At 51.8% G+C, this 27,968-nt stretch overlaps 1 protein-coding gene and 1 non-coding gene across 2 annotated transcripts; both read right to left on the bottom strand.

The window, feature by feature from the left end:
* Positions 1–25: 25 nt before the first annotated feature.
* Positions 26–27,943, bottom strand: BCAP31 (B cell receptor associated protein 31). The gene is made up of 8 exons (XM_065916974.1): positions 27,824–27,943; positions 26,858–26,992; positions 25,347–25,447; positions 22,408–22,555; positions 2,891–3,026; positions 1,927–2,047; positions 1,024–1,124; positions 26–374 (listed from the first exon to the last, which is right to left on the bottom strand). Exons 2-8 carry the CDS (start codon positions 26,947–26,949, stop codon positions 336–338), a joined length of 738 nt encoding a protein of 245 aa, XP_065773046.1. The 5' UTR covers positions 26,950–26,992; positions 27,824–27,943; the 3' UTR covers positions 26–335.
* Positions 23,569–23,673, bottom strand: LOC136154906 (U6 spliceosomal RNA). Its single transcript, XR_010660608.1, has one exon. It is a non-coding gene; the product is annotated as a U6 spliceosomal RNA (small nuclear RNA).
* Positions 27,944–27,968: the final 25 nt, after the last annotated feature.

The raw sequence follows: 27,968 nt of genomic DNA on the forward strand, positions 1-27,968 counted from the left end.
GCCTCAGTCACACGCACGCGGCACAGACACAACACAACAAACTTTATTGCCCTCCAAGAAGCTATTCTTCCTGCTCTGCCTGCCTTGCGGCAGGACCAGAGAAGAGGGGCCTTAGGAGCCCAAAATATCAGCACGTGACATCAAGGGGCTTAGCCCAGTGGGAAGCAAGCCCTGCCGCAGCCTGGCTCATTCTAGGGGGGAACCCGGGTCCCCTAAGGAATGCGAGCAGCACGTGAAACGGCAAGCGGCGCAAGGGAACAGAAGCGCTAAAGAGCGAGCTGCAGTACCGAGTGAGGCCCGGCCCTCGGGCAGCAGCCGGCCGCGGGCGGGGAGCATCACTCCTCCTTCTTGTCCGAGGGGCCGTCTACTGCTGCCTGCAGAGGGGACAGAAGATTGCAAAGTGGTGGGGGGCGGGCAAGGCGCACTCCTCCCCTTTGCCTTCCAGTCCCCTCAGCCCCGAAGACCCAGCCCTCCGTGGTGCCCCAGCTTGGGCCCCCAAGCAGTCAGTCAAGCTGTCAGAGCTCAGGGGTATTTCCGTAGCCCTCAGGCCCAGTTTCCGGTCTCCTGGAGCATCTGGACACAGGGCAAGTGACTAGGACCTGTGATGCTCCCCGCTCTCTGCCCCAGCGCAGGGAAGGCCAGGGGCAGGGAGGGGAGTTTCCCATGAACCTCTCTGGTACTTGCTGGGGCCCTTCAGTGATCCTGAACGGAGTCAGGGGGGCTCCAAACTGTGCACCAGGGGTACACAGCAGGAAAGGATCTCTTCTCGAGGGCACTGATGCTGGGCACGAGGCTGGGAGGGCCCTCCTTCTTGGCCTGGAGGCCAAGGCCGCCTTGCTAAGTGACTGCCATCTACCAGGCCACAGCCCTCCTGCCCAAAGAGGAGTTCTAGCTATTGGGGCCCAGACTGGCACTGGCCAGAGCAGTACTAGAGGAAATCAGGGGAACTGGGAAAGACTGTGGCCAGCTTGCTTCCAAGGCCTCGTCAAGCAGACAGGTCGACCCGGAGGCTGAGGGGCTGACCTGCAGCTTCGCGTGCTCCTCCAACAGGCGGTCGTACTCCTTGGTGAGGCCCTTAGACTGCTTCCGCATGGCCAAAGCTTCATTTTCCGCCTTCTCCAATTCTGGGGGAAGCACAAGTGGCGAAGGAAGGAAAATGAAAAGATCAGGTTGAGGGAGAAAAGCCCCATTTACTGGAGATAGCAGATGCGGCTGCCCCAGGTCTGTCCCCAGGGAGGGTGTCCGGGAGACCCCTCCTCTCAAGAAGACTCTTCCGCCAGCTGCTGTGGAAGCATCCAGAAGGAGAGTCTCTAGAAGTGGGAGAGGCCTGGCCAACAAACCTGGGGCAACAGGAAGACATCGGGACTCCTTCCCCCCAATCCCTGTCATGGAGAGACCCTGCATGGCTCTCAGTAGGAGTGACTTCAGGGGCCTAGGGGCCTGGGGGCCTGGGAGAGACATTCTGAAAAGGATGGGGGCAACAGCAGCAGCAGGACCCCAGTCTTGAAGCTGGGAACAAGAGACGTGTCAAGAGAGGCCTTTAGGAAGGAAGCAGATAGGAGCATCTCTAGTGGCTCTGGTTTAGCCGGCCTTCCCCACCCACCAGGCCCCTGATGACAAGACAGAGTGCCACTCCCCATGCCTGGCACTGGCTGAGATGCTCTGGAGGTAGCCTCTGCATCTCTGGGGTGCCTGGGCCCTCCTTGGTGGGACCCTGCACAGACAGCTAAACCACAAAGCCCTGCTGGCTGAGGCCAACCCCAGCTGGCCTTGGGCTGGGCAAGCTGGGAGCCACTGTTTACTTTCACCCAGCTCTTCAGCCTGCGTGCAAGTTTGGTATGAATCCTTTGGCACAGAAGGTGCGGCAGCCACCCGTGGAAGCTCCGGAGTTCTGGGGGTCATGGGTGACCTGAGGGTAGTGCTCACTTTGCTTGTTGACAGCCAGCTCATCCTTCAGCCTCTTGAGATCAGCCTTCAGGCTCCTGTTCTCTTCCTGCACCTTCACTTCGCTGTCCCTGCCACCCAACTTGGTGACACCGCCAGCTTCCTAGGAAAAGCGCCAAGGATCCAGGTCACTCAGGTGGAGAGGTGGAGGAGGGGGAGGGAGGCGGGGAAAGGAGGCCTCGTCCGTCCTCCCCACTGAGCTGGGATTCCTCAAGCTGCCCTGGGCACTTGCCCCTTCAGAAATGTCAGGGCAGAATCAAGCCACTGAGTGTTCCCAGCCACCTGCTACAGCTCACAGGCTACATGCCCTGCCTGCCCCAGCTCCATTCTCAGCAGTGTCTCCAAGTTTACCCCAAGCTAGCCAACAACTCAACTTGCTGTCATTTGGAGACTGCAGTCAGTCACCCCCAACTGACTCAGGCCCTCCCGTCTTCCTCTCCCCAAGGGCCACCCTTCACTCTAGTCAAGAAGCCCCCACGTAGCACTGCCCAGCCAACTGTCTTCTGACTCTGAATCCAGCTCCATCTCCTCCTCCCCAGTTTGGCTCACACCTCACCTCCTCGGACAAGCCTTCGAGGATTGCCCCACCTCGTCTCCAGCTGATAGCCATACTCGGGAAGACCAGGGGGGTCTTATCTTGGGTGTTTTCTGTGCTAACTTGCCCCATGCTCGAAACCCAGTGCTCGGCTCCTTAGGGAGTCGGTTTTATCAGGGAAGAGTCTGGCCTGGCTGCAGCAGAGTCAACAGAGCAGCCAGGGCGCCCCCTTGGCCAACACAACCCCCAGACCCCTCCTGGACACCTGCCCTCCACACCGAGAAATGTCCGTTCGTCCATCTGCCTGACTGCTTCACTTTTCGGACAACAGCAGCGTCACACATTTCCAAGGCCCACAAAGAATGTCACGTGGCAGGGGGGAAGGAAGGGGGTCAAGTGGACCCAACTGACCTTCTTGAGCAGGTCGTTCTCCTCCATGTATTTCTTGGCCGCATCACTGGCGCTCTCTGCCTGCTTTTTAAAGGCTTCGTTGGAGGCCAACAGTGTGGCCTGCTGGGAGATGAGAGTCACCAGGCGTCTAAGCAGGCTATAATTGTTGATAAAATGAAGGGAGAGGAAAAAATGGCTCACATGAATTTCTTTGGGTTGCGCCCACCCTCCACCTGCCTCCAACCAAGACCTGTCCTTCTGGATCGCCAGCCTGGAGAAGAGCAACGTACTGCCAACATGAGGGCAAAGATGGAGCTGGGAGCTGTCCTCTGCCACCATGATTGCTACCGCCCCCAAAAGGCTGCTTGCAGCCCTGGGGCTCTCTTCCAGTCTCGAAGGCACAGGCAGCAGGGGCCTGACAGGACAATGGGGACCAGGTCCACACCCAGCCTGGAGGCCCAGAATCTGGCACTTTGCAGGGCGGGGCCCAGACATGCCAAAGCAGCCCTGCTGCTCCTTTCCTTGCTGCAAGGTTGCGCTTGCCTTGATCACCCAGAGCAGCCCATGCTGGGGGCACTTCGAACAGGCCAGCTGAATCGTCCAGCTCACCTGGGGAGGCAGACACTAACGCTGCCCCCATTTTACAGAGGGGAACAGAGACTCAGGCAGCTGAAGCCATCGCTTACGAGCCAGAAACCAATGTGGCTGGAATGTGCACTCCTGCCCGTTCTGACCCCAAGGCCCAAGCTGGCAACCATGCCATGTTCTCAGTTTCCAGGGAACCACGCCCCAGGACAACCGCAAGATGGAGACACCTCTTCTCTCCTCAGCCCCTTCCCATGGGCAGTCCACAGGCGGCTGCCAGAACACATGTGTTAGACAGGATCACCACCCTGCGGTTTCCCAGGGCGAGGGGACAGATGAGGGATCAGGGCTCAGGCACACATCTCAGGTCCAGACTAGCCACGCCGCTGCCAGCCAGAAAGATCTCTGTTCGTCTCCAAGGCCAACTGTTCAAAATCACGGTAATCCAAGTCAATGCCCTGACCCGTAATGCTGAAGAAGCTGAAGTTCAATGGTTCTATGAAGACCTTTTAGAACTAACACCCAAAATAGACGTCCTTTTCATTATAGGGGACTGGAATGCCAAAGTAGGAAGTCAAGAAACACCTGGAGGAACAGGCAAGTTTGGCCTTGGAGTACAGAATGTAGCAGGGCAAAGGCTAGGATGGACCTGCTCAGTCACTGCCCCAAGGAGGGTGCAGGACGGCCAGGGCCCCAGGGGCGAGGGGAGGACACAGCGAGGGTATTTCCCCAACGAAGTGCTCACTCAGAGGAGACAAAGCAACCGAGGCCGCCTGCTCTGAGGCATCATCTCCAGCCTCTGCAGGGCTCTTGTGGACACCTGCTACTCACACCGGCCAAGAGGAGCAGGGAGAGATGGGAGGGCCAACGAGACACCCAGCTCACCCTGGCCAGGCCCTGGCCGAGCCCCTGCCAGGGATGAGCCTGAGGTGAAGTGGCTCACGGGGGCTGTGAGGGACCCATCACACTTCCTGGTTCAGAAAGCGGCTCCAGGGGCCCCTGTCAGGACGGGGAGAGCCAGGCGACTGATTCCTGGCAGGAAGGAAGAGTTTCCAGTGACATGTGCTCTCTAAAATTAGCGAGCGGGACCTCGTGGCCTGGGGCTCAGGTTTCCCTGTCTCAGCCCCGATTGCCCACCAGCCTGCCCCCCACCAGGCTGGAGCCCTGGAGATACAGGGACCTCTCAAGCGCCCCGGGAGCCAGAGAGAGAGAAGCAACGTGCCTGAGGCACACAGGCAGAGTGGCAGTCCCCGGAGGAGCCCCGCAGGAAAGGCAAGTCTCATTCAACCCCGAGCCCACAGGCAGCTCCAAGACGATCCTGGTTGGGTGGAGCCGGCTGCTCCTCCCAGCTGGAGACTGGGTTGGGGGGGAAGGCACGTGTGCCACCTGGCAGACCCAGCCGGCAACGACAGGGCGGGCCAACCTGAAATGACGCTCCCCCTTCGCCAGCCCCCACGGGCCGACTGCAGCAGGACTGTGAGTGTCCGCAGTGGCCGAGCTAGGGAGGCCAGGCCCAGCTCTGCTCGGGGCCCTCCCAGCCCAGCCCCGCTTACGGAGAATCAGGGTTAGCAGCAAGAGCGAACATGTGATACCGAGCCCCAGAAATGCCCACCGTGAGGGCCTCCCGGACTCAGGTCAGGAGTCTCCAGAATCAGGGCCCTGCCCCCGCCACATGTCTTTCATGCCACCGATCTTCATCCTTGTCCTCTCCTTTCTTGTTAGACCTGTTCCTCCAACCCAGCCCCTGGCGATTCCGGGTAATTCCCTCTGCCAGGAGCCTCAGCCCTCCAGGCTCTCCTGCCCAGCAGCCCAAGCCTCTTGTGACTCCCCTGGCCCCTCCATGCCCCAACCTACACTAACCTGAGCCTTGCCCTGACCACACCACCAGCAGTAACTGCCGCATCCCAGAAGCAGCCTGTCTGTAGCATTTGGGGCAGCTGACAGGTCACCGCCTTGCAATTCTCCCCTCCCCTTCCCTCCAACACCCCAACTGCCTGCCTTCAGGATCTCAGCCAGACCCCAACATCCAGCGGCCTACCCTTTGGTGGCTCCTGTGTATCCCCAAGGCATGGTCAACTCAGCCCATCCAAGACAAGCCAAGCAGCCCTGCAGTAGATGGCATCGCTGATCTATCTGAGCTCTCAGACTTGCATGTCACCTAGGGCCCCAGTCCTCCTGAGGCCTCACTGCTTCTCTCCTGGGTGACTTTAACAGCTCCTAACCAGCCTCCTCCCTACCCTTGATCATACAGTTTTGCAAACCACAACCCCAAGGAAAGCCAGCGACCCTTCTCCAAGACAGTCTGAGCATGTCACCCCTCTGCTGTGATCCCTGATGCCCGCCCTCTGCCTCTGGCTGGCACACGGCCCTCGGCAAGCTAGCTCTTGTCCCCTCCCCACCTGCATGGCCCTCTGCTCCAGTGACACCGAACCGCTGGCTGCATGTGAACACACCAGTCCTCGCTTGCCTCATCTCCATGCCACTGCATGTTGGCCTGCGCCAGACACCCCTCCTGGTGGAGCACACTCACTGATGACTCAAGAGCCAGCCTGCTCAACCCCTTTCTCCCCTCAAAGCCTCTCCTGAATGCCCAGGGTCCCCTCCACCTGTTGCATGGTCCCCGCTCTCTCCCGATCATCTCCCCATATCACTGTGTCACTTGCTCCTCACCTGGCTGCCCAGCTACAGATGCCTTCGGGCACAGGACGGCACCCTCAATCTCCCAACCCTCCTGTCCCGGGTCCACCGGGAAGGGGCCCAGCAAATGACGTCTCCCACCCCCCAACAGCTGTGAGACCACACCTCTGGCCAGGACAGAACGTGGGTCTGGGGCCCTGGCTCTCCCCAGACTCAGCCTTCCCTCAGCCCGGCCACGGCGAAGGGGGACACAGGCAGGGCTTGCCCGTCAGTTGAACCACAGGGTGACAGCAAATGGCAACAGAAAGGTGCCATGTCAGACCCATGGTGATGAGCCAGCTAGGCTTGTGACTGCCGTGGTAGCTGAGAAGGCACTTGGAAAAACATTCATCATCAAAGCTGGGGGCAGAGCCCAGTGTCCCGGCCCAAGTCCAAAGGGTGCCCCTGTCGGGTACCCAGAAAAACCAACAGCAGCACTCCCTAGCATGGGCACCCAGGACTACCCAGGAGTCGGCATTCTAGAACTTCTTACTGCCCCTGACATGTTAGGCCCATGCTCCTGGGCCTGCCCTTCATTCACCCAAGATCCAGCTCCAAAGTTCCTGGAACCCTCCACTCCCTCTCAGGCACATCAGTGCACCCTTTTTCTGTCTCTCTCCTGAATGCTCTGAGTCTCCCCTGGGACCCAGACCCAGGACAGAGCAGGGCACATGGCGGAAGGCACTCCACTTCAGAATCTCCAAGTCTCAACAGTGCAGAGACAGCAGTCAGCCTAGAGAGAAGACTGGCAGCCTGCTCTCCCCATGCCTGCTGGCGCCGCTCCATCACACTCGGCTCGACCGCCCAAGTCCTGTTCTGCAGGTACCTATTCTTAGCTGTTTCTGGACAACAGGTGAGAAGCCACCGCCAAAGGGATTTCCCAGAGGCACAGGGCTGGCAGAGGGGTCCGGGGTCTGGGTTATAAATGCACCCAGTGACAGAGGGAGACGTCAGGGCCCGAACCGTAAGAGAATCCAAAAGTGGCCTTGGCGGACAAACATCATCCCCAGAGACCTGGTAAGATGTTTCTGGACACTGAGGAGGGCTTTCCTGCTTTTCTAAAAGGTTGAGTAAACAGGAGTCGGCAGGAGAGAGAGAGCCAAGCATATCAAGCAGCAGGGACGTGCTTCACAGGTGCTCTCCACCAATCCTGTCTGCCTCCTCTGGGTAAAATGGAGGGGAGGGCAGACGCTGGCTTCATAGGAAGTGACATGAGAGCAAGAAGGAGGGTCCTCACACATCCCAAATGGAATAAATGGAATATTCTAGGCCTGTGGCCACCCTGCTCCACCCTGGCTGTTGCCGATCCTGCCACGAACATTTACCAGGTCACTCGGCCCTCAGGACACGACAGGACAAGACAAATGGGCAGGCACCTTACCTCACCCTGTTACACCAGGCAAGCAGGAAGCTGGGGTCACAGCGCCACCTGTTGACATTTCAGGCCAACTACAACCCTGTGCCGCAGGTGGATGCCAAGACAAAACAGAGAGGCTGCGGTGCAGATGCACGGAGAGGTGGCCGCCCTGGCGAGGAGCGGAAAGCCAGGTGCAGCCCCAGCAAAAGCTTGAGGCAAAGGAGACAGGCAAAGTCTAATAGCAGGGCTGAAGTGGCCCCAGGGAACTCTTGCCCTAATGAGTCTGGAGTCACAGAAAGAAGAAGGCGGCAGAAGGGGAAGGAGAGCTGACTCAGAAACTGTCCAGGAAAAAATCTGAAGGCTGCCCCCATCCATTCATCTCAGGAGTACATTTCAGCCGTGAAGTCAGAAAAAATGGGAGGGGGTCAGGGAAAGGCCAAGGCCCTGCAGCAACTCAAGCTTAAGCCCCAATGTCCACCTTGGGGACAGCAAGTCCAGATACAGAGCACAGGGGTGGCAGGCCCTCTGGAGCTAAAGAGAAGCCGTGAACAGGAGCAAGCTTGTCACGTTGCCTTTTTGAAACCAGGGACAGAGAGCAACCAAAAGAGGCCACACACCCCAGGTAGATGCTCTAGTGCTGAAATACACTGGGGGCACTCTGGCTACTTGGACGGAGTGGGAGGTGAGTGTCTAACAGGTAGGGAGGCCAGAGCTCCCCAAGCAGCAGGAGAAAATAAAGTGCAGGGTTTTTTGCCTCCTGTACACAAAATTCAGATGGGTGTATCTCTCCTTTTCTCCTTTGCCTTTCCCTTCTCGTCTTTTCGCAGCTATTTGTAAGGCCTCCTCAGACAGCCATTTTGCCTTTTTGCATTTCTTTTTCTTGGGGATGGTTTTGATCACTGCCTCCTGTACAATGTCACAAACCTCCATCCATAGTTCTTTAGGTACTCTGTCTACCAGAGCTAATCCCTTGAATCTATTTGTTACTTCCACTGTATAAACCTAAGAAATTTGATTTAGGTCATACCTGAATGGCCTAGTGGCTTTCCCTACTTTCTTCAATTTAAGTCTAAATTTGGCAATAAGGAGTTCGTGATCTGAGCCATAGTCAGCTCCCGGTCTTGTTTTTACTGACTGTATAGAGTTCCATCTTCGGCTGCAAAGAATATAATCAATATGATTTCAGTGTTGACCATATGGTGATGTCCATGTGTACAGTCTTCTCTTGTGTTGTTGGGAGAGGATGTCTGCTATGACCAGTGCGTTCTCTTGGTAAAACTCTATTAGCCTTTGCCCTGCTTCATTCTGTACTCCAAAGCCAAATTTGCCTGTTAATCCAGGTATCTCTTAACTTACTACTTTTGCATTCCAGTCCCCTACGATGAAAAGGACATCTTTTTTTGGTGTTAGTTCTAGAAGGTCTTGTAGGTCTTCACAGAACCGTTCAACTTCAGCTTCTTCAGCGTTACTGGTCACAGCATAGACTTGGATTACAGTGACAGTGAATGGTTCGCCTTGGAAACGAACAGAGATCAGTCTGTCATTTTTGAGACTGCATCCAAGTACTGCATTTTGGACTCTTGTTGACTATGATGGCTACTCCATTTCTTCTAAGGGATTCTTGCCCACAGTAATAGATATAATGGTCATCTGAGTTAAATTCACCCATTCCAGTCTATTTTAGTTCACTGATTCCTAAAATGTTGACATTCACTCTTGCCATCTCCTGTTTGACCACTTTCAATTTGCCTTGATTCATGCACCTAACATTCCAGGTTCCTATGCAATATTGCTCTTTACAGCATTGGACTTTACTTCCATCACCAGTCACATCCACAACTGGGTGTTGTTTTTGCTTTGGCTCCACCTCCTCATTCTTTCTGGAGTTATTTCTCCATTGATCTCCAGAAGTATACTGGGCACCTACCAACCTGGGGAATTCATCTTTCAGTGGCCATTCTTTTTGCCTTTTCATGCTGTTCATGGGGTTCTCAAGGCAAGAATACTTAAGTGGTTTGCCACTTCCTGCTCCAGTGGACCATGTTTTGTCAGAATTCTCCACCACAACCTTCCAAATAGCTGAGAAAAGAAAAGCAGCTAAAGGCAAAGGAGAAAAGGAAAGATACCCATCTGAATGCAAGGTTCCAAAGAATAGCAAGGAGAGATAAGAAAGCCTTCGTCAGTGATCAATGCAAAGAAAGACAGGAAAACAGTAGAATGGGAAAGACTACCAATCTCTTCAAGAAAATAAGAGATACCAAGGGAACATTTCATGCATAGATGGGCACAATAAAGGACAGAAACTGTGTGGACCTAACAGAAACAGAAGATATTAAGAAAAGGTGGCAAGAATACACAGAACTATACAAAAAGATCTTAATGACCTAGAAAACCATAATGGTGTGATCACTCACCTAAACCAGACATCCTGGAGTGTGAAGTCAAGTGGGCCTTAGGAAGCATCACTAGAACACAGCTAGTGGAGGTGATAGAATTCCAGATAAGCTATTTCAAGTCTTAAAAGATGATGCTGCTAAAGTGCTGCACTCAATATGCCAGCCAATATGGAAAACTCAGCAGTGGTCACAGGACTGGAAAGGGTCAGTTTTCATTCCAATTCCAGGGAAAGGCAATGCCAAAGAACGTTCAAACTACTGCAAAATTGCTCATCTTACACATTAGCAAAGTAATGCTCAAAATTCTCCAAGTGAGGCTTCAACAGTACATGAACCGAAAACTTCCAGATGCTCACACTTGATTGCGAAAAGGCAGAGGAACCAGAGATCGAATTGCCAACATCCGCTGGATCATCGAAAAAGCAAGAGAGTTCCAGAAAAACATCTACTTCTGCTTTACTGATGAACACCAAAGCCTTTGACTGTGTGAATCACAACAAACTGTGGAAAATTCTTCAAGAGATGGGAATTCCAGACCACTTTACCTACCTCCTGAGAAATCTGTATGCAGGTCAAGAAGTAACAGCTAGAACCGGACATGGAACTCAACTATCAGGGAATCCACCTGCCACGCAGGAGACCCTGGTTGCAGGCAGATTCTTTACCAATTGAGCTATCAGGGAATCCACCTGCAATGCAAAAGACCCCAGTTTGATTCCGGGGTCGGGAAGATCTGCTGGAGAAAGGATAGGCTACCCACTCCATTATTCTTGGGCTTCCCTTGTGGCTCAGCTGGTAAAGAATCCACCCGCAATGCAGGAGACCTGGGCTAGGAAGATCCCCTGGAAAAGGGAAAGGCTACTCACTCCAGTACTCTGGCCTGGAGAATTCCAGGGACTATATAGTCCATGGGGTCACAAACAGTTGGACAGGACTGAGTAACTTTCACATACAAAAGTGTTTTTCTTATGGAAATGTTTTTCTTAGTGAAACTATGTATTTGCTTTAGAATCTGCCTTTCTTCGAAGTGGTTCAAGATTAACTTTTTTTCTATTCTCAAACCTTGGGCTGATAAAGGTTCAACAAACCAGTATACATGTCAATTGTTTTATGGCTGGGGGGGGGGAGGGGGGTCGAGACACCTTGTGCCATCCTATCTCAAAAATGCATATATATTGTGGGAGAGGGGTCTGGTGAAACTCCCCCAGCCTTGAGGTGTCTCTCTTATGTGATTAATAAGCTTGCTAACAAGACATAAAACACCTTACTAAAAACTAGCAAGGGGGCACTCTTTCTGTCCCCTTCTGATGTCTATGCCAGAAGCTTTCCCTATCTGTTATACTTTAATAAAACTTTGCTACACAAAATGCTCCAAGTAGTCAAGCCTCGTCTCTGACCCTGGATCAAACTCCTATCCTCCAGAGGTCACAGCTCAGCTTGCAGCAGCAACCTTTCAGAGGGAGGGAGGAGTCACCCCAGATGTGCCCCACACAGTAGGTAAGTGTTAGTCGCTCAGTCGTACCTGACTCTTTGCAACCCCATGGACTGCAGCCCATCAGGTTCCTCTGCCCGTGAGATTTTTCAGGCAAGGATACTGGAGTGAGTCGCCATTTCCTTCTCCAGGGGATCTTCCCAACCCAGAGATCGAACCCAGGTGTCCTGCACTGCAGGCAGATTCTTTACCAACTGAGCTACCAGGAAAGCCCCCAACAGTACTCCAATCCAAAGCAAAGTGTCTCTTGCAAGGCAATGAGCCCAGGAAAGAGGCCTGGCCCAAACAGGGAACAAAGCAAAGGACTAGAGGTGGTATCAGCTACTCGATCCAACACAGAGACCACTGGTGGCCTTTCCATTCAAATAAATTCAAATTTTGGTCCTATCACTTCATGGCAAATAGATGGGGAAACAATGGAAACATTGACAGACTTTATATCCTTGTGCTCCAAAATCACTACAGATGGTGACTGCAGCCAGGAAATTCAAAGATGCTCACTCCTTGGAAGAAAAGCTATGACCAACCTACACAGCATGTTGAAAAGCAGAGACATTATTTTGCCAACAAAGGTGTGTCTAGTCAAAGCTATGGTTTTTCCAGTGGTCATGTATGCATGTAAGAGTTGGACTATAAAGAATGCTGAGTGCCGAAAAATTGATGCTTTTGAACTGTGGTGTTGAAGAACACTCTTAAAAGTCCCGTGGAGAGCAAGGAGATCGAACCAGTCAATCCTAAAAGAAATCAGTCCCGAATATTCATTGGAAGGACTGACGCTGACGCTCCAATACTTTGGCCACCTGATGCAAAGAACTGAATCACTGGAAAAGACCCTGATGCTGGGAAAGACTGAAGGCAGGAGAAGGGGGACGACAGAGGATGAGATGGCTGGATGGCATCACCAACTCGATGGACATGAGTTTGAGCAAGCTCTGGGAGATGGTGATGAACAGGGAAGCCTGGCGTGCTGCAGTCTGTGGTGTCACGAAGAGCTGGACACAACCGAGCAACTGAACTGAAATGATATTAAATGAAAAATCTAGCTCCTCAGTCACAGCAGCCACACTTGTTCACAGCGAGCATGTTTCCGCCTGGAGGCAACTGGTCAGACTGTGCTGAGATGGAGGAGCTCACAGTCCTTCCCATCTCCACACCTCCAGCCCTCTGCCTTCCGAGAAAGGGGCCCTGCTGGAACATCAGGCTTCCATCCCATGACCTTGGAATCAGGAAGACTGAACCCCTATTGTTTGGCACCTTGCCCCCCAACTGCTCTTTTGCCATTTGCCTTTAGAGTATGAGGACCTTTAGAGTATGAGGAAGAGAATTCTCTGGCCAAAACCAAGTGGCTGAGCAAACAATCCAATTTTAAAAGAAGCTGATGCATATCAGATAGTCTTCCGTGATCTTTTCATATGCAACTCCCCCCACTTTACCACAGTCCCCACTTTATCAGAGCCCCTGCTGGGCCTAGCACTCACAGGACACCAGCACACTAATGCAGCTGTGGGACTTTGGCTGGAGGAGGAAGGGACTAGACATCAATGGACTTATCAAAAAGGCTGTTACTCAGTGCTTAGCTCTGAAGCAGTATTATATTTGGAGTCTCAGAAAATGATGGCAGCTGACTGACAGATCAAGAGGAAATAAAGGCCAAAAATCCCTCTACCTGGCCTTCTAAGGTCAGCCCTCCAGTTAAATCACTTTATCTCTGGGATGATCTTGAACATCAGATTTTAAAAACCCCTCAGTTACCTTATTTAGATGCGGATTAAAGTAAGAGTAAAAAAGTATACTTTTTTAGGTTTCCCTTGTGGTTCAGCTGGTAAAGAATCTACCCGCAATGTGGGAGACCTGGGTTTGATCCCTGGGCTGGGACAATCCCCTGGAGAAGGGAAAGGCTATCCCCTCCAATATTCTGGCTTGGAGAGTTCCATGGACTGTCCATGGGGTCACAGAGAGTCAGACATGACTAAGCCACTTTCACGGTCACTTTCAAAAAAGTGTAAGCAAAACCTGCAAAGTAATCTGGGAAATGTGACCAATCACCACTGAGTTGGTTACTATGAAGTTACTCTAAGGTTCTCATACACAAGATGCTAGCGTGCTTAAGACTTTTTAACCAGGTCCCTCTCTTTTCAAAGTGATAGGCCAAAATCCTATTTTGCCTGTAAACATCCTATTTGGGATTGGCTTCAAAATACTCCAGAGGATAACAGGGGTGATCAAACTAGTCTGGCCAAGGAGACGCTCACCGTTGAAACCAAGTGACACCCCCGGGGGGCTGCTCTTCTCTGCTGCCTCCAGTGCTCAGCCAGACCTGAGAACCCCCAGCAACATCCAACCAAACGCCAGGGCCCTGAGGCTTCCTCGGTGTGTCCCCCTCCCAGCCCTTCCTCAGCCGGCCTCTCCTGGCCCTCCACTCGTCCTGCTTCACTCACTCTCCCCACCCTGTGTCCAGCCTGGAATGTAAAATCCTGAGGGCCAGGCCTGGCATTCTCTGTGGCACAGCCCACCATACAAGTGGGGAAAATCCCACAAAACTCTCTCACTATTTGGGGTGATACCAAGAACAGTCACTGTTTATGAAGCACTCCCATAGGCCAGGCAGGATGCCAAGAACACAGCCCCGGTCACCTCGATCCTTACACCAAGCCTGTGAAAAGGAATCCTCAGCCATTTAACGGGGGAGGGAAAAGCCTCCAGAGACTGAGTGATTTCCTCAAGATGACATGGCTCAACAGTAACAGACCCAGGGCCCGAACCCAGCTAATTCCAACACCCACTCTCACTACAGCCACCTGCTTCTCAGGGCCGTCGTTGGCTGTTACAGTCCCCTGGGCAAGGAAACCTTGCAACAAAGCCCAGGCTGCCCCATCTGTACTGACTGTGGTGACAGAACCCAGCCTCAAAGGAGTAGGCAGAAAACAAGAGGGAACCGCGGACCAAGTTCAGGTCGTTATAGATGGAGCAATTTCACACACAAGGCCCTTCCCGGGTCTGGATGCAACTACTACTTTGGTCCTGACCATTCACATTTCCTCAAAGGCAAAGAAAACAGAGCTTGACTCTTAGAACCTGCAAACCTCAGCCCAGCAAGAGCTGCCGGGCAGCCACATCCACAACTGCAGAGGGACACCGGTCAGTTGCAGCCGCACTCAGCACAGGGAAGAAGGCACAAAGGCAACGGATGAGACACAGTGCACACTGCCCAGGCCCGTACTAAATGGTGACCTACACCATGCCCTCACAGACCAGAGACCCAGAGTGCAGTGCCAGAACCAGCAGCATCCATGTCCTCAACACGTGTGTCTTCACACGCACTCTCCCCAACTCCAGCATTCCTGCTCCCAGTGCTCAGGACACCTGAAGAGCTGGGCGTCCAACCGAGAACAGTCAGCACAGCAGCTCGAGGAATTCAACCTAGACATGGGCCTGAAGCCGGTCCTGTCTGCCCAGGACACTCCCTTCAGGCCCAAAAGGGGAAGGCAGCACTGTGTGTCCGGCCTTTGGCATGGAGCTGGCAAGACTAGAGGGGTTGACCCCAGGTCTCCATGTCCCAGGCCACCAGGGCCTTTGAGGTCAGCATAGCACAGGCCTCGCACCGCAGAATCAGGAAGGCAGGAAGCATAAACAGGGGGTCTGGGCTGAACTGGCAGGCCAGGGGGTAGGGGTGGGGGGTCCAGCCTGAGGCCACGGAAATAGGGAAGGAGCCCCACGTGGCTGGTTCATAAGAGAGACCAAAGCAAAGACTCAGAGGGCTGCAGGAAGGGGTCACATCCCGAAGGTCTCGGGATCAGGCCTTGATGTCAAAGCCGCTCTGAAGACACTGGAAGCATGGGCTGTGGGGCAGTTTTATACCATCAGAAAGCTCACTTGGCTGCACCAGGCAGCACAGACAGGCTACGAGGGCAACTCTGGGGCAGGAAGCCTACCTGAGATGACACAGTGCTTTCTGGACACCGAGGAAGAGAAGCTCAGGAGGTAAGCTCCCTGGTTTGTGGAGTGGGGATGGAGTTTCCGTTTTGAAGATGAAGAGTTCAGGAGGGCTGCCTGAACTACACTCCAGAGCTGCACACCTAAAAATGGTTTGGGGAGCAGGTACTTCCCTGGTGGTCCAGTGGTTAGGACTCTGTGCCTTTAGTGCCGAGGGCCCGGGTTCAATCCCTGGTAGGGGAACTAGGATCCTACAAGCCACACAGCCAGGCCAAAACAGCAACCGACGAGTATGAGAGAGTCTGTCTGACAATCTCATATATGACAGAAGAACCAAAAAGTGGTTCAGATAGCCCGCTTGATGCTATGTACGTTTGACAATTACAAACAAATGAATGAAAAAGATACCACAGGAGCTGGGGAATCACCTGTGATGAGAAAAACGGGCAGAGCTTCTCCGGGCTTCTGTGTGGAGACAGCTGTTCTTGAACTTCGCGGCCCAGCCCACAGGGCAGGAAGCACTGAGATCTGAAAAGGTAGCAAGCTGCCCCACGTCAGAGCAACCATGGAGCAGCAGGGCAGAGCTTTGTGGGGAAGGACATACTTGTTTAATGATGTGATGCATTATTTTAAGTCTGCGGCCCCCATCTGCAATCACTAGGGCTGCTCAAGGATTCCCGCCACCATGTGGTCTTTTTTGGTTGGTGGTGGTCGTTCGCATAACCTGAGCTCCCTGACCAGGGATTGAATCCAAGCCCTCAGCAGTCAAACCACGGATTCTTAACCACTGGACCACCACCAGGGAATTCTCCCCACTGCGTGCTCTTAACCCCAGACCCAGGAGGAGCCAGCACCACTCCCAGGCTCTTCTCCTAGCCTTGGTCTCTCCCTCTGCGGTCCCCTCACCACTAACTTGCTGTCTGTCTCCCCTAGTCTTGCCTCTCCCTGAATCAGCCTTCATTACCCTTAACCTGACTTCCAGGGAGTGGTCGCCCAGCCCTCTCACCCATCTGCCATCCTTCGACCCCTCCGTGAAGCCACCCCCTCCACTGCCTGGCCCCTGCTTCCTCGCGCCTTCCAGCAGGGCTCTCGAGCTCCCTTCCCCCGCATGCATGTGCGTGTGCCAGTCTTCCTCTGGGTTTTGCCACTCTGTGGGCACCCACAGCAGAACCACCACTGCCTCTGCCTCCGAGGCTTGGGGTCCCCACTAGTTGCCCCCCTTTCTCCCACCGGCATCTTGGAAACCTGGTTCAGGCCACCAGCATCTCCCAATTCAGTGATCTCCCCTTTGTGCTCCCTGCTTCTAGGTGCTCCTGCGCTAAAAACTACCCCACCCCAGGTGCTGCTGCCAAGTACGAATGTGCAACTCAGACCACGGCGCAGAACCGCTGGAAAAACGCAGCTCCCTACCACACAGAGGTCGGGTACACACTCTGAAACTGGCATTAAAAACCCTCCACCATGTCTCTGGCCACTCCTGAGTCATCCACCCTGCTCCACGTGCTCCTTCTCAAACATCCCACTAGGGTTCTGGAACTGGGCCAGTACCTGCCAGTGAGACATGTGCAAATTCGGGGGAGAAAAACAGATAGGAAGACTGACACAAACACTATGACCAGGAGGTCCAGCTGAGAGGCATGAAAAGTGGCAACTGAGAGGGGTTTTCCTTGTTTATGAGATAAAGTTGGGGGGATGAGCCTGATGTTCAGCAGCGGGGAACTGGTAGATTCGTAAGAGCGCTGGAAACTGATGGGCTGTCCTAGAACAATGTTCATGACAAACAGTGGAAGATCCAAGTTTGCCTGTGGTAGTTCCAATGTGAAGACACATGTGGCTGCTGTAGGGAAAGAACCCAGGTGCTGAGGTCCTACCACTTTAAGTTGGAATTCTCAGTTCTGCTGATGACTAGCTCTGGGAACTTGGGTCTCTGAACCTCAGCCTCTTCTTTGCAGAACTACTGTAAAAATTAATGTGTGCTTGGCACATGGAATCCTTAACAAATGGTAGCTGATATCAGTCTAGAAAGATATTCAAAAAGGCATGTGGCAACACTGGTTGACATTTTAGAGGACATATTTTATTTGTTTATTTAAAGCCTCAACTTCCTCCAAAGGCTATATGCTATCAGACTGTTTAATAATCTTCAGATGGGGGTTTCCCTGGTGGTCCAGTGGTTAAGAATCCGCCTTGCAAGGCAGATGACGATCCTTGGTTGGGACAAATGAGCCCACGTGTAACAACTACTGAAGCCCGTGCACTCCAGAGACTGTGCCACAATTAGAGAGCCCATGGGCCACAAAGAAAGATCCCACACGACACAGCAAAGATCCTGCAGGCTCCAAGTAAGACCAATGTGGCCAAATAAATAATCTTTAGAGTACAAAAGGGACTAAGAGATTAAAGTCACTGGACTCCTAAAACTTAGGCTAAGGCTGATGCACAGATTATGTGCTTGACCCAGGCACCTTCCTACCAAAATCCAGGGGAACAAACAGCCTACTATCCAGTCCACAGTCAGAGGCAAACTATAAACCAACAATCTGGTACTAAGAGCTCACATCAACACAAACAAGGGGGCATCCGAACTGGTATCAGAACTAGGCAGAGGCTTGGGCTGGCCACTTAGAACCTGTGCAACTCAGGCCATCTCTCCAATGCTTCCTCTCTCCTGGGTTGCCCTTTTCCACTTACAAAGGCCCCCTGAATTATGAAGCTATTACAGAAGTCCTTAGTGACTTCAAGCTGAACCAGAACCCAAGCAGTTCACACACAACTACTCTCCCTTGGTGTTCCTGCAGCAGCTCTGTCAGCTCTGTCTCCTGCACAATGACGTTCTGGTTATGGAGCTAAGACCATGAGCGGGACTCCACAAAAGGATTCTGATATACCTAAACTTGACCCAGCTGTGACAGAGAGTATCTCTCTTGTTCTTTCACACAGACTTGCACACGGCTAACAAGAGTTGTTAGGTCATTTATGCAAAAGAAAAGTGTACAAAAGTTGAGAGGAGCATGGAAGCAAAGCCATGTAGGACAATAAAGGAACGAGCCCATGTAGGGCAGACAGAGGAGACAAGGCAGCCTTCAAAGAGAAAGCACTTCCAAAATTAAAGGACAGTCAGAGCATGGTTTCTGGAAATGTCAACCAGGTACACAAGGAGAGGAGAGAGTACACCAAGTGTTTTAAATGCGCTTGACCACTGAGTCACTTTGCTGTACACCTGAAACTAACACAACGTTGTAAATGAACTATAGCTAGAATTTTTGTTAATGGTTAACAATTAAACGCCAGGGTCACTGGGAGCTCAGCAAGACACAGGTCCTTATCAGCAGGCCAGGGGCAGGGCGGAGGGTCTCCGTTCCCAACAAGCCCCCAGGTCTGGCCAGCGCTGCTGGCCACAGGCCATGTTGAGAGCGGCTAGGTGCCAGGGAACCAAGATCCCACAGATCCCATTTCCAATGCTTAAAGAGAAAAGGGCGGGGGAAAAAGAAGCATCCTGTGCCAGATTAGAAAGCATCAATGTGGGACAGTGATTTTTTAACGGTAAAAATTTCCAACCATCTCACATATGTGTGACCAGGGAACTGATTTAATACATGATGGTGCCCTCACAGCATGGAACACTGCACAGCCATGAAGCACAGAAGTCTGTGCAAGTCATTTGGAAAAACTGCCAAGATAATTGAGTGAAAAGGGCAAGTCAAAGTAGAGAAAAAAAATACCCATAGCACTCATAAGAAAAAAGTTAACATATATGTAAAAGATTATTTTTAAAAGTTTCAGAAACATCCCACTTATTACCTATACCTATCTCTAGAGATGAAAACTTGCAGTTTCTCACCACACATTACTATTTGAAGTTTGGGGGGCTTTGTTTATTTTTACAGTGAGTACGGATAACTTCTGTAATCAGAATAACAAAGGTCATAGTTGTGTTCTTAAAGCGTTTCCTGCAAGCTGCATATGAGCCGTGTATTTGGACAAGAACAGTTCTACAGCTAATGTCACGCAGAGAGAAATTCCTCAAGGGTCACACCCACCATACAGGATCTGACCCCTAGACTAGGGAGGAGCGTATCATCTTGGAAAATTCTAGAAACTAAATAGATCATCCGTGGGCAACTAGTGAATCCACACCGATCTTTGGGGTCACTGTTTCCTTTTCTAAAATGTCACACGAGAACGACTTCACATCCTTTTTTTTTTTTTTTTTTTTTTTGGATCAGCTACTGGACAGGGATCCGGAAGGGTGTGGCAGGTACAGCAAAGCCTCTTTCAATCAAGACAGACAACGAACAGATGGGGAGCTACAGGAACAACCAGGCCCAAGAAGTTACTGTCTGACACATTTTAAAGGGAATTTGCTGAAACCTTCCTTACACGCTTCTCAGATGGAGAGGTCACAGCACAGTGGGGGAGGCAGCTGAGAGGACAGAGCGCACTGAACCAGTGGTCCAGATCTCACTCTCCTCTCGTGGACTCCACACCCCCCTTAGGAAAAGGCAGAGATATAAAGGACGACTGCTCTTCTTTAAATTCACCTGTCTGGGTTCGAAAGGAGACTGCCAACTGCTCTGCACCCTGACTGTGGTGGTGTTATCCTACTCTGCACTGGTCAAGCTAGAACTAGATGCTGACTTGTGCTTTACGTCAGTTTTTTTAAAGTCAACTGCAGAAATTAAGCTGGAACGCCTAGCTTCATGGTGTCACAGAGAACTGAGCTGAGCACACACTCATCTGATACACCTGGCTACCCACTGTCCCCCAGCTCACTTAGATAATACCTGCCCTGGAAGCATTCTTCCGGAAGAGATCACAAAAGCAAGGCAGTCAGGAGAGTCAGACTTCAAAACCACTGTACAGGGAACGAACACCATTCCAGGCACAGGCACTGTGACTACTTCTATATTCACCACCTGAGCTTTGCCAGAATCTCTTAAAAGGTGGGACTCCAACTGCAACCCTCCAGACAGCACTGGCTGACACTGAGCCAAGCAAGGCTGGTGCCTCCAGCCCTCACTGGAGGGGACTAACAGTTCATGAGCTGCTGCAGTAGCTCTGCCATGAACTCCTACTAAGCTGCAGTAAGGCACAAGCCCAAGTCTTTCTGAGTTCCTGTTTGACCTTGTCTCCGCTGCCCTTTCTGAACCTACACACACGTTTGCAAACACAACCCTGTTAAAAACTCAAGTCTCATTTGAGTTGGCCCCATCAACAAACCTGTCTAGATGGCCGTGGGTTCTGAGCAGTAGCTCACATACCTGTTGTTCAACTTCTCCCACTTCCATTTCTCCCTGCACCTGCTCGCCATAACAAATGTCCTCAGCAGAGAAGCACTGAGCAGACCAGTGGCAGAGTGCAAGCTCCTGAGACCCCTATTTGGATGGAGCTGACCCATACAGCAGCCACTCCTGGGACTTAGGACCCCACCCAACTACACTATTATGCCAGCACCCTGCCCACACTTCAGCACCTGGTCCACAAGAATCTTCTCGAATCGGAGACTGGCAAACCTTTTGCAGAAAATTCACACACCCCAGATCCCTCTCTCTTCTCTAAAAGCATACAAGCTGTTCTTTCTGGCACACAGCTTGACATCAAAGTCAGACCAGACCCTCCCAGTCTGTCTCCTCACCTACTATCTCCCTCCTTTGGAAACTGGGATGCTGGCCATCTTGCAGTCGTGCAGAATCTCTCCTACCCTGCAATTCCTCAAGGACTGGTGATTTCAGCTGCAAATGAACTCCAGAGCCTATGGACATCATTTCATCAGCCCAAGCGGAAACTAAGTCAGAGAAGCTGGGCACTCCAGTATCTCCTTGCCCATCTGGGATTTCAGTTCTCTCATCCCAGGGCTACTTTGCCCTGACCCCTTACCCACCACTTCCTTACTTTACACAGAAACACTGAGGGGATTGTCTTTTCCCCAGGCCTCACGGTGCTCCCGATCCAGTGCTCACCAGACTTTTGCCTTCTCAATACTATTCTTAAAGCTCCCTGTCCTCTTCCAGTGCAATCCTTAGTTTTCTTTCTGTCCTTCCTAACTTCCAGATGAAATCCTCCCCAAGAGCCTCTGTGGTCCTTCAGATACAGTCAGCTCTCTCTTCCCACCCTCTGGCTCACTTGCGGTTGGACTCAGTCCCCTGGATCTGCTTCCCTTTTGGTTTCAATCCACAAGATCATACTTCTTTTTTGGAGCTTCCTGAAACCCTAAAACTCTGGGCTCTGTGTCCAACCCCTCCCAGCACTCTCAGTTTCTGACTATTGGAAGGTGGAACACAGCAGGCTTGCAGATCACTCCTGGGATTAGGTGTATCCCCCTGAAAAGCCCTTGCCAGCTCCACCTCTTGTCACTTTCCAACTCTGACCCAGAGATGCCAGGCTCAGCTAAGCAACTGACGTTTTTTGTGAAAAAGGGAAAGCAAGACAGTCATTCCAATGCCTAGTGAAGAAGGAGACGATTGGAGTTAAGAGAGCCCAGCCTAAGAATCCACACTCACCCTACTTCTGAGTAACCTCACAGTAAGTTTTTCCCAATACTCCTGGAAGCCCTTGTCCCGAGCACAATGTCTTATTCACTGCCAGGTAAGCACACTTGAGAATAGCCAGCCCCTCACTCCATCAGAACCCCTGTGAACAGGAGGCAGCATGCCAGCCCTCAGGTTCCAATAGGTCTCATGCTCCTGCGATAGGTCTACACTGGGGAAGGCCCCGGGGACACAGTTGGTCTCTGCCCTGTTTTGTGCCCTTTCTGCCCACTTTTCTCAGAACAGGACCCCATACACAAAAAGGCCCTATTCAGTTGTTCCCTTTTAAAGCTGGGCTCCATAGAGCCTCTCCAGAGGAGGGAAAACACCCATCACTTTCTTCACTCTGTGTGAAGAGCAAGGTGATAGGAACACACATGCCCTAAAAGAACACGTTGCAGGTTATGGCAGAGCCACAGCATGGTCTTCTGACCTTCCAGTCAGCCCTCTCTCATCTTCCATGCTGCCTCTGGAGAAACTGTGTGGTTCCCTAAACGCAGAAAGGGCCTCCAATTCAAGGCCACAGACTAGCCCATAGGTCCCTTCACAGTCCCTCACCCCTCCCCACTCACAAGGACAACAGCAAGGAAAAGCCAGCAATGTAGAGGTTCCTCTGGGCACGGAAAAGCTTCATGTGGAAGTGCTCCACAGCCCCAGGGTTGTTCTGGAGGTTCACCTTCTCTGTCACGTCGTCGTACTTTCGAATCTCACGAACAGCATCTGTGGCAGAGCAGAGACACAGGTGTTCAGCCCCAGATCAGTCCGGCTGAGATGCAAGGCGTGAGTCTGGGCAGCCTTGTTTTCTTCGAAACTGTCTCCCCCTGGTCTTCCCCTTCTACACACATCTTGGTGGATGCCTTGTCAGAAGTGCTGCCCTCCAACCTGTTCTCTCCTCCAGCTTTTCTCATGTCACCCTCTGGACCCATTCTACCCAGACCACAAGCTTGCTCTTCATGTCAAGAAGCTCACCGAATCTGAGATGTTGCCGGCAACCAGGGCAACTCCCTTTCCCACGATGCCCCCAGTGTTTGGTTCTATTTATCACAAACTGGGCTGGCCATCAGCCACCCAACTGATAAGCCAGGGAAGTCCTGTTTATGGAAATGCCCACGAGAACGGCATGAGTTGCCTAGGAGTCAAGACCTGGAGCATGTCTGCTAAAGATTCAAATGTTTTCATTTCTATGTGTCTAAACTTTATAACCAGTTACTTAAACTGGTGTATTCTGCTTACAAAAGAAATTCACTCTCATCAATGTTCAATGCAGGAGAAAGAAGCCCATAATATAATCAGTCACCTCCAGCAGAACCTGCTACATGCGGCCAGCTTAAATAAAGCAGTCATTTTCAGTCCCATTAGTCAATGTTATCCTCCTTGTAAGACACACACTTAAAAATCAATGTCCATGTCCCCCAAATTAGACTACAGTGCCACAAGAGCAGAAACCTTTCCTATTACATCCCTAAGGCCTAACATAGCTCTAGGCATACGGGGGAGCACAAACACTTGAACAGTGAACAGCCTCTGCTCTACAGAGCCACTGCTGGCCACTCATATATATATTCACATCTGCGCTTTTGCAGGCTAGAAATGGAACCATCCCATACCTACTGCTTTTCTCCCTCAACCTTGCTATCATTTTCTTCTCAACTGAGATACACTGATTTGTAACATTATATAAGTTCCATTAGTACTTTTTATTTATATTTCTGTATCTCCTACAACATGCTTAAAAAAATATGGAATGCTTCATGAGTTTGTATGTCATCCTTATGCAAGGGACATGATAATCATCTGTCTCATTTCAATTTCAGGATATGTGCTGCTGAAATGAACACCTGATACATCTTTTTAACTCAATATGTGAAGAACTACCTAAAAAGGGCTCTTAATGGATCCCCATGAGAGAGAGGCAATGTAAGGCTACTATCTGGTTCTTAATTTCTGGTACAATACTGCTTGTTTTTTAGGCTGATTTTACATTATAAAAACACACCTCCACTTACTGGTATCTTTGTGTTACATCCGTGGGTTTCCCAAGTGGCTCAACAGTAAGGAATCCGCCTGCCAATGCAGGAGACACAGAAAACGTGTATTCTATCCCTGAGTTGCAAAGATCCTCTGGAGGAAGAAAAGGCAACCCACTCCAGTATTCTTGCCTGGAAAATCCCATGGACAGAGGAGCCTGGCATGCTACAGTCCACAGCATTGCAAATAGCCAAACCCAACTGAGCGACTCAGCGTGCACATATGTGGGTTCCCAGCCCCCAAAATTCCCATTTGGGCACCTTAACTCCCAACCAGATGATACTAGGAAGCAGAGCCCTTGGGAGATGAGCACAAGGCCCTCATGAGTGGGTTTAGTGAGAGCTCCCTTGTCCCTTCCTCCATGTGAGGACATGGCAACAGAAAATGACTGTGGAAAACGTAACACAGACTGTTAAAATAAATAATTACCTGTGAAACATGGGTTTATGGGGACCTTTAACTTTGTAACTTAAATTTGCAAATTTTTAAAGATATGCTATTTTTGTGATTTAAACAAAAAACATGTTTTCCCACACTGTCTTCTGCATCCAGAGACCCCAGCACCTCAACGTCCACCTTGACTAATGGCAAAGAACCAACCAGGAAAGGGGGCGTTGGGCCAAACAAGCTCAAGTCATACAGCAGAGGGCTACCCTCTCTATCTCAGGCCTCCGACCCAAGGCAGTTGACCCTGAACTCTCATTAAGCCCACTCCCCCAGTGAGATGTGCCCTAGGCCCCTTCCCAAGGATGGCTAGGGGCCAGCCAGGGCTGCAGCTTCCAGCTAGTTATGTTATGTCACTAGCATTTGCTACTAGCTAACAACTTATTTAGGCAGGCCACTATAGATTACATTAAGATATGAAGCAGCCTGTCATCATAGCAGGATGTCACTCTAGAACATTCAGGCAGTTCCCTGATCCCTCGAAAAGAAAAATGGCATTTTTGCCAACTACCACCTTCTGCAAGGGGCCTCTCCCACCCAATCTGCCATACCAGGAGAGTTCGTGGAATCTGGTGTGCAGAAGGCAAAGCTCTAAGTGAACAACCCCCAGCATGGTCCCTCTCCACCCCAACTCTTGCCCCCAGCCCACACCCAAAAGCAAAAGCACACACACCTAGTTCCTAAACCCTGCAGCCTACTGAGACCAAGGTCAGCACAGGTCCATTAGCCTCTCTTGGTTTCAGCTCTGGAAGGACCCAAGGAGCTGCCTGAGACACGAGGTGGTCAGCACCAGGGGCACAAAGGCTGCTGGTCAAAGTGAAGACCCCACCAGCAGTCAGTAGCAGGGATGCTGACATCTTTGTGGACGAAGGGAGCTTTTCTTTCCCCAAGAGAAAGACAGGTGCACTAAATGGTCTGTCTCTGAGAATTCAAAGCTATACTCTAATCATGGAACATGGCACATGGCACAGGGCTTTGTAGCAGAGGCCATGGCAAAAGGTTTAAGTCAGGTAGCTACCATCAGCCACAACTCACTCACCAATGACCAGCAGCACGAGGATGACAATGAGAACCACGAAGAAGGTGTTGCCATAGGTCACTACCAACTCCACAAGGCGGGACTTGAAGATCTTCTGCCATCTGTGAAGAAGACAAAAAGGCTAAGGTCAGTAGAGTAAGAACACACACCTAGAATCCAAGGCCCTGAAAACAGAAAAACAGTTTTGCACTCTTCAAAGGCTGACTATCTCATACAGACTCAGTCTCAGCTGCTTGCAATTCTTCAGCTTATGACATCCGTTCAACAGTGTTAAAAAGAAAAAAAAAAAAGATACCTGTCCAAGTACAGAAATTTCTAGAAAAAGTCTTAAAACACTGGTAGGCTCTGGGTAGAGAAATGTGAAACTTAGTGTCCCCCCTGTAGTATCAAATTGCTTGCCAAATCCACATTATTTCTTTAAACTGTTTTCCCATGTGCCCAATCTTGGCTCATCTAGACTCCCACCACCCCCGATTACCATGAAGGAGACCCCCGACCTCCCTTCCTTTCTCTCCATAAATACTTCCGCATACAGCTCCATCAGAGAAGAGCCTTCAGAAATGGCTACCAATCGCAATGCCACCGCCAGGCCTCAAAAAATGTCAACAAAAATCTCTCATCATCAGAGTCAGAACTCCAAAGTCCAATTGAGGCAATGATTTTTAACAATTGGTCTGTTTGAATCCTGACAAGTTTCAAATTCTGCATTCTAAGTACCTTAAACCTCTCTTATTCTACGAACTCCCCCCTCCCTTGCCCTCTTTTGTTTTCTCTCCCAATTCACTGTTGCAGAAACCAGGCTGTTGGTCCTGCAAAGCTTTCCATGTAGCAGCTCCAAGTGGGCCGCTGTCTCTGCATTTCCTGTCAACTGTATGAGGTGATTCAGATCTAGCTTTGTCAAGAACATTCCTTAAGCAGTGTACACTTTCTATCACAATAGTGGCCTATGATTTTTCATTAAAAAGCAGCTTTTATGAAAACATCTATAAAAAGTCTTATTTGTAATGTTCTAACTTAAGACCAGACGTGTTCCTATAGTATATGTAATCAAGATGAATTTCAAAATAACTTTTCAGAAGTCCTCTGTTCACTGAAAAGAAACATGGCTTCAGCCTTCCTAAGCTGAGTAATGCTCATGAGGCCACTATGCAACCCCAGAGAAACTGGTTAGGAGGACAGAAGTCACCAAATCAACAGGAACATAACCCAGGGGCAAGTCTTGCAGATCTCACAATGCTATCCCCTAAACACCTGGAGGGCATCATTCACAGAATGATCACTCAGTCTTCTCCCCTCTGGCATACTCTTAAGACCAGAAGGTAGGGTGCAGGGGAAGGGACCTCTCAAGATGTGACTGAGCAGAATTGTGGGCCTGGCTGAAGATAATAAACACAGTCCTTGCCACCCCATCCCAGACAGGTTCTACCTGTTTCTGGCTAGCTTCAATTCCATGGGCCCCCAACTCTGCAGGCACAAACTAACGAGACTCTTCCTGGCTTGCCTGCCCATACCTTTTGGGAGAAATGAAGGGAATGCAGAGCAGCAGCACAGCGAAGACCTCCGCATAGAGGAAGGTGGCGACTGCAGTCCACTGCAGACTCATCGTGTTGCTAGCAGCTTTCCACCGGGAAGATGCGAGCCTGTTCCTGACGGAGCACAGAACGAACAGGCGTCGTGACAGCTCGGCAGCTACCAGCCCTAGACCTGAGTCTTCCCAGCCCTCAAGCCCTGCAGCCTTGCTGCCGACACCTCCAGAGACACCTTTCCAAACAATTCCTCCCCGTGGAGTCCGGGAGACTCCGCCTGCGGAACCCGAGCAGCAGTGGGTGGGAATTGGCAGCTCGGGGAGCCCGGAGATCTACCCCGCTGAGGGGCGCCAGAGGCTACCACCCACCACACCGCAGCCTCGGTCCTAGTAACGCCTTCACGCTTCCTCCCAAGCTGCGACGCCTCTAGGCCCTTCCACCCGGGCCGACAGAAAAGGAGAGAGCAGCTCCTCCCAGGGCAGGAGCGGAACGCCAAAGCTTCCCAATCACCGCCCCTTCGGCTCGGGCTTTCGATACCTCCGAGAGCTCCCGAGAGCGACTCCTAGAGGATGAGAGTCGGAGCCAAGGGCAAGCGCGGGTCTCGACCCAGCAGCACCTCACGGCCCCATCCAGAGAAAGTTCTAGAAGACTCTCTCCTCCGAAGCCAGAGAAACCCCTCCCAGCCTCCCAAGTCGGTCGCGGCGCCTACCCAGGTCCAGAAGACCCCTAGAGAGGGCCCCGACCTGGCACGCCCTCCCAAGCCCCACCTCGCCGGCTCCTCCAGAGGGACTTCGACGTCGCCCCCAACCCCTGGAGATGGCTCCACCCGCCGCCACCCCGACTTCCCTCCGCCCAGTCCCGCCCCCGCACCCCGCGCCCCGGGCCTCCTCGTCGAGGAGCCGGGGGATCTCGACGGCCCCGGAGCCCAGCGCAGCGCGCGAGTCCGCTTACCGAGTTCTCCAGAGTCACCACGCACGCTTCGTCGCCGCCAAACTCTCCCACCACCAGCCCGGCCCCGCCCCTTCCCCGCGGCCGGAACCGGAAGCGCCCGGCTAGTCCCGGCCCGCCCCCAACCGCCACAGGGCCCCGGAGGCCC

The sequence above is a fragment of the Muntiacus reevesi genome, chromosome X (assembly GCF_963930625.1).
Source record: "Muntiacus reevesi chromosome X, mMunRee1.1, whole genome shotgun sequence".
Taxonomy (NCBI): domain Eukaryota; kingdom Metazoa; phylum Chordata; class Mammalia; order Artiodactyla; family Cervidae; genus Muntiacus; species Muntiacus reevesi.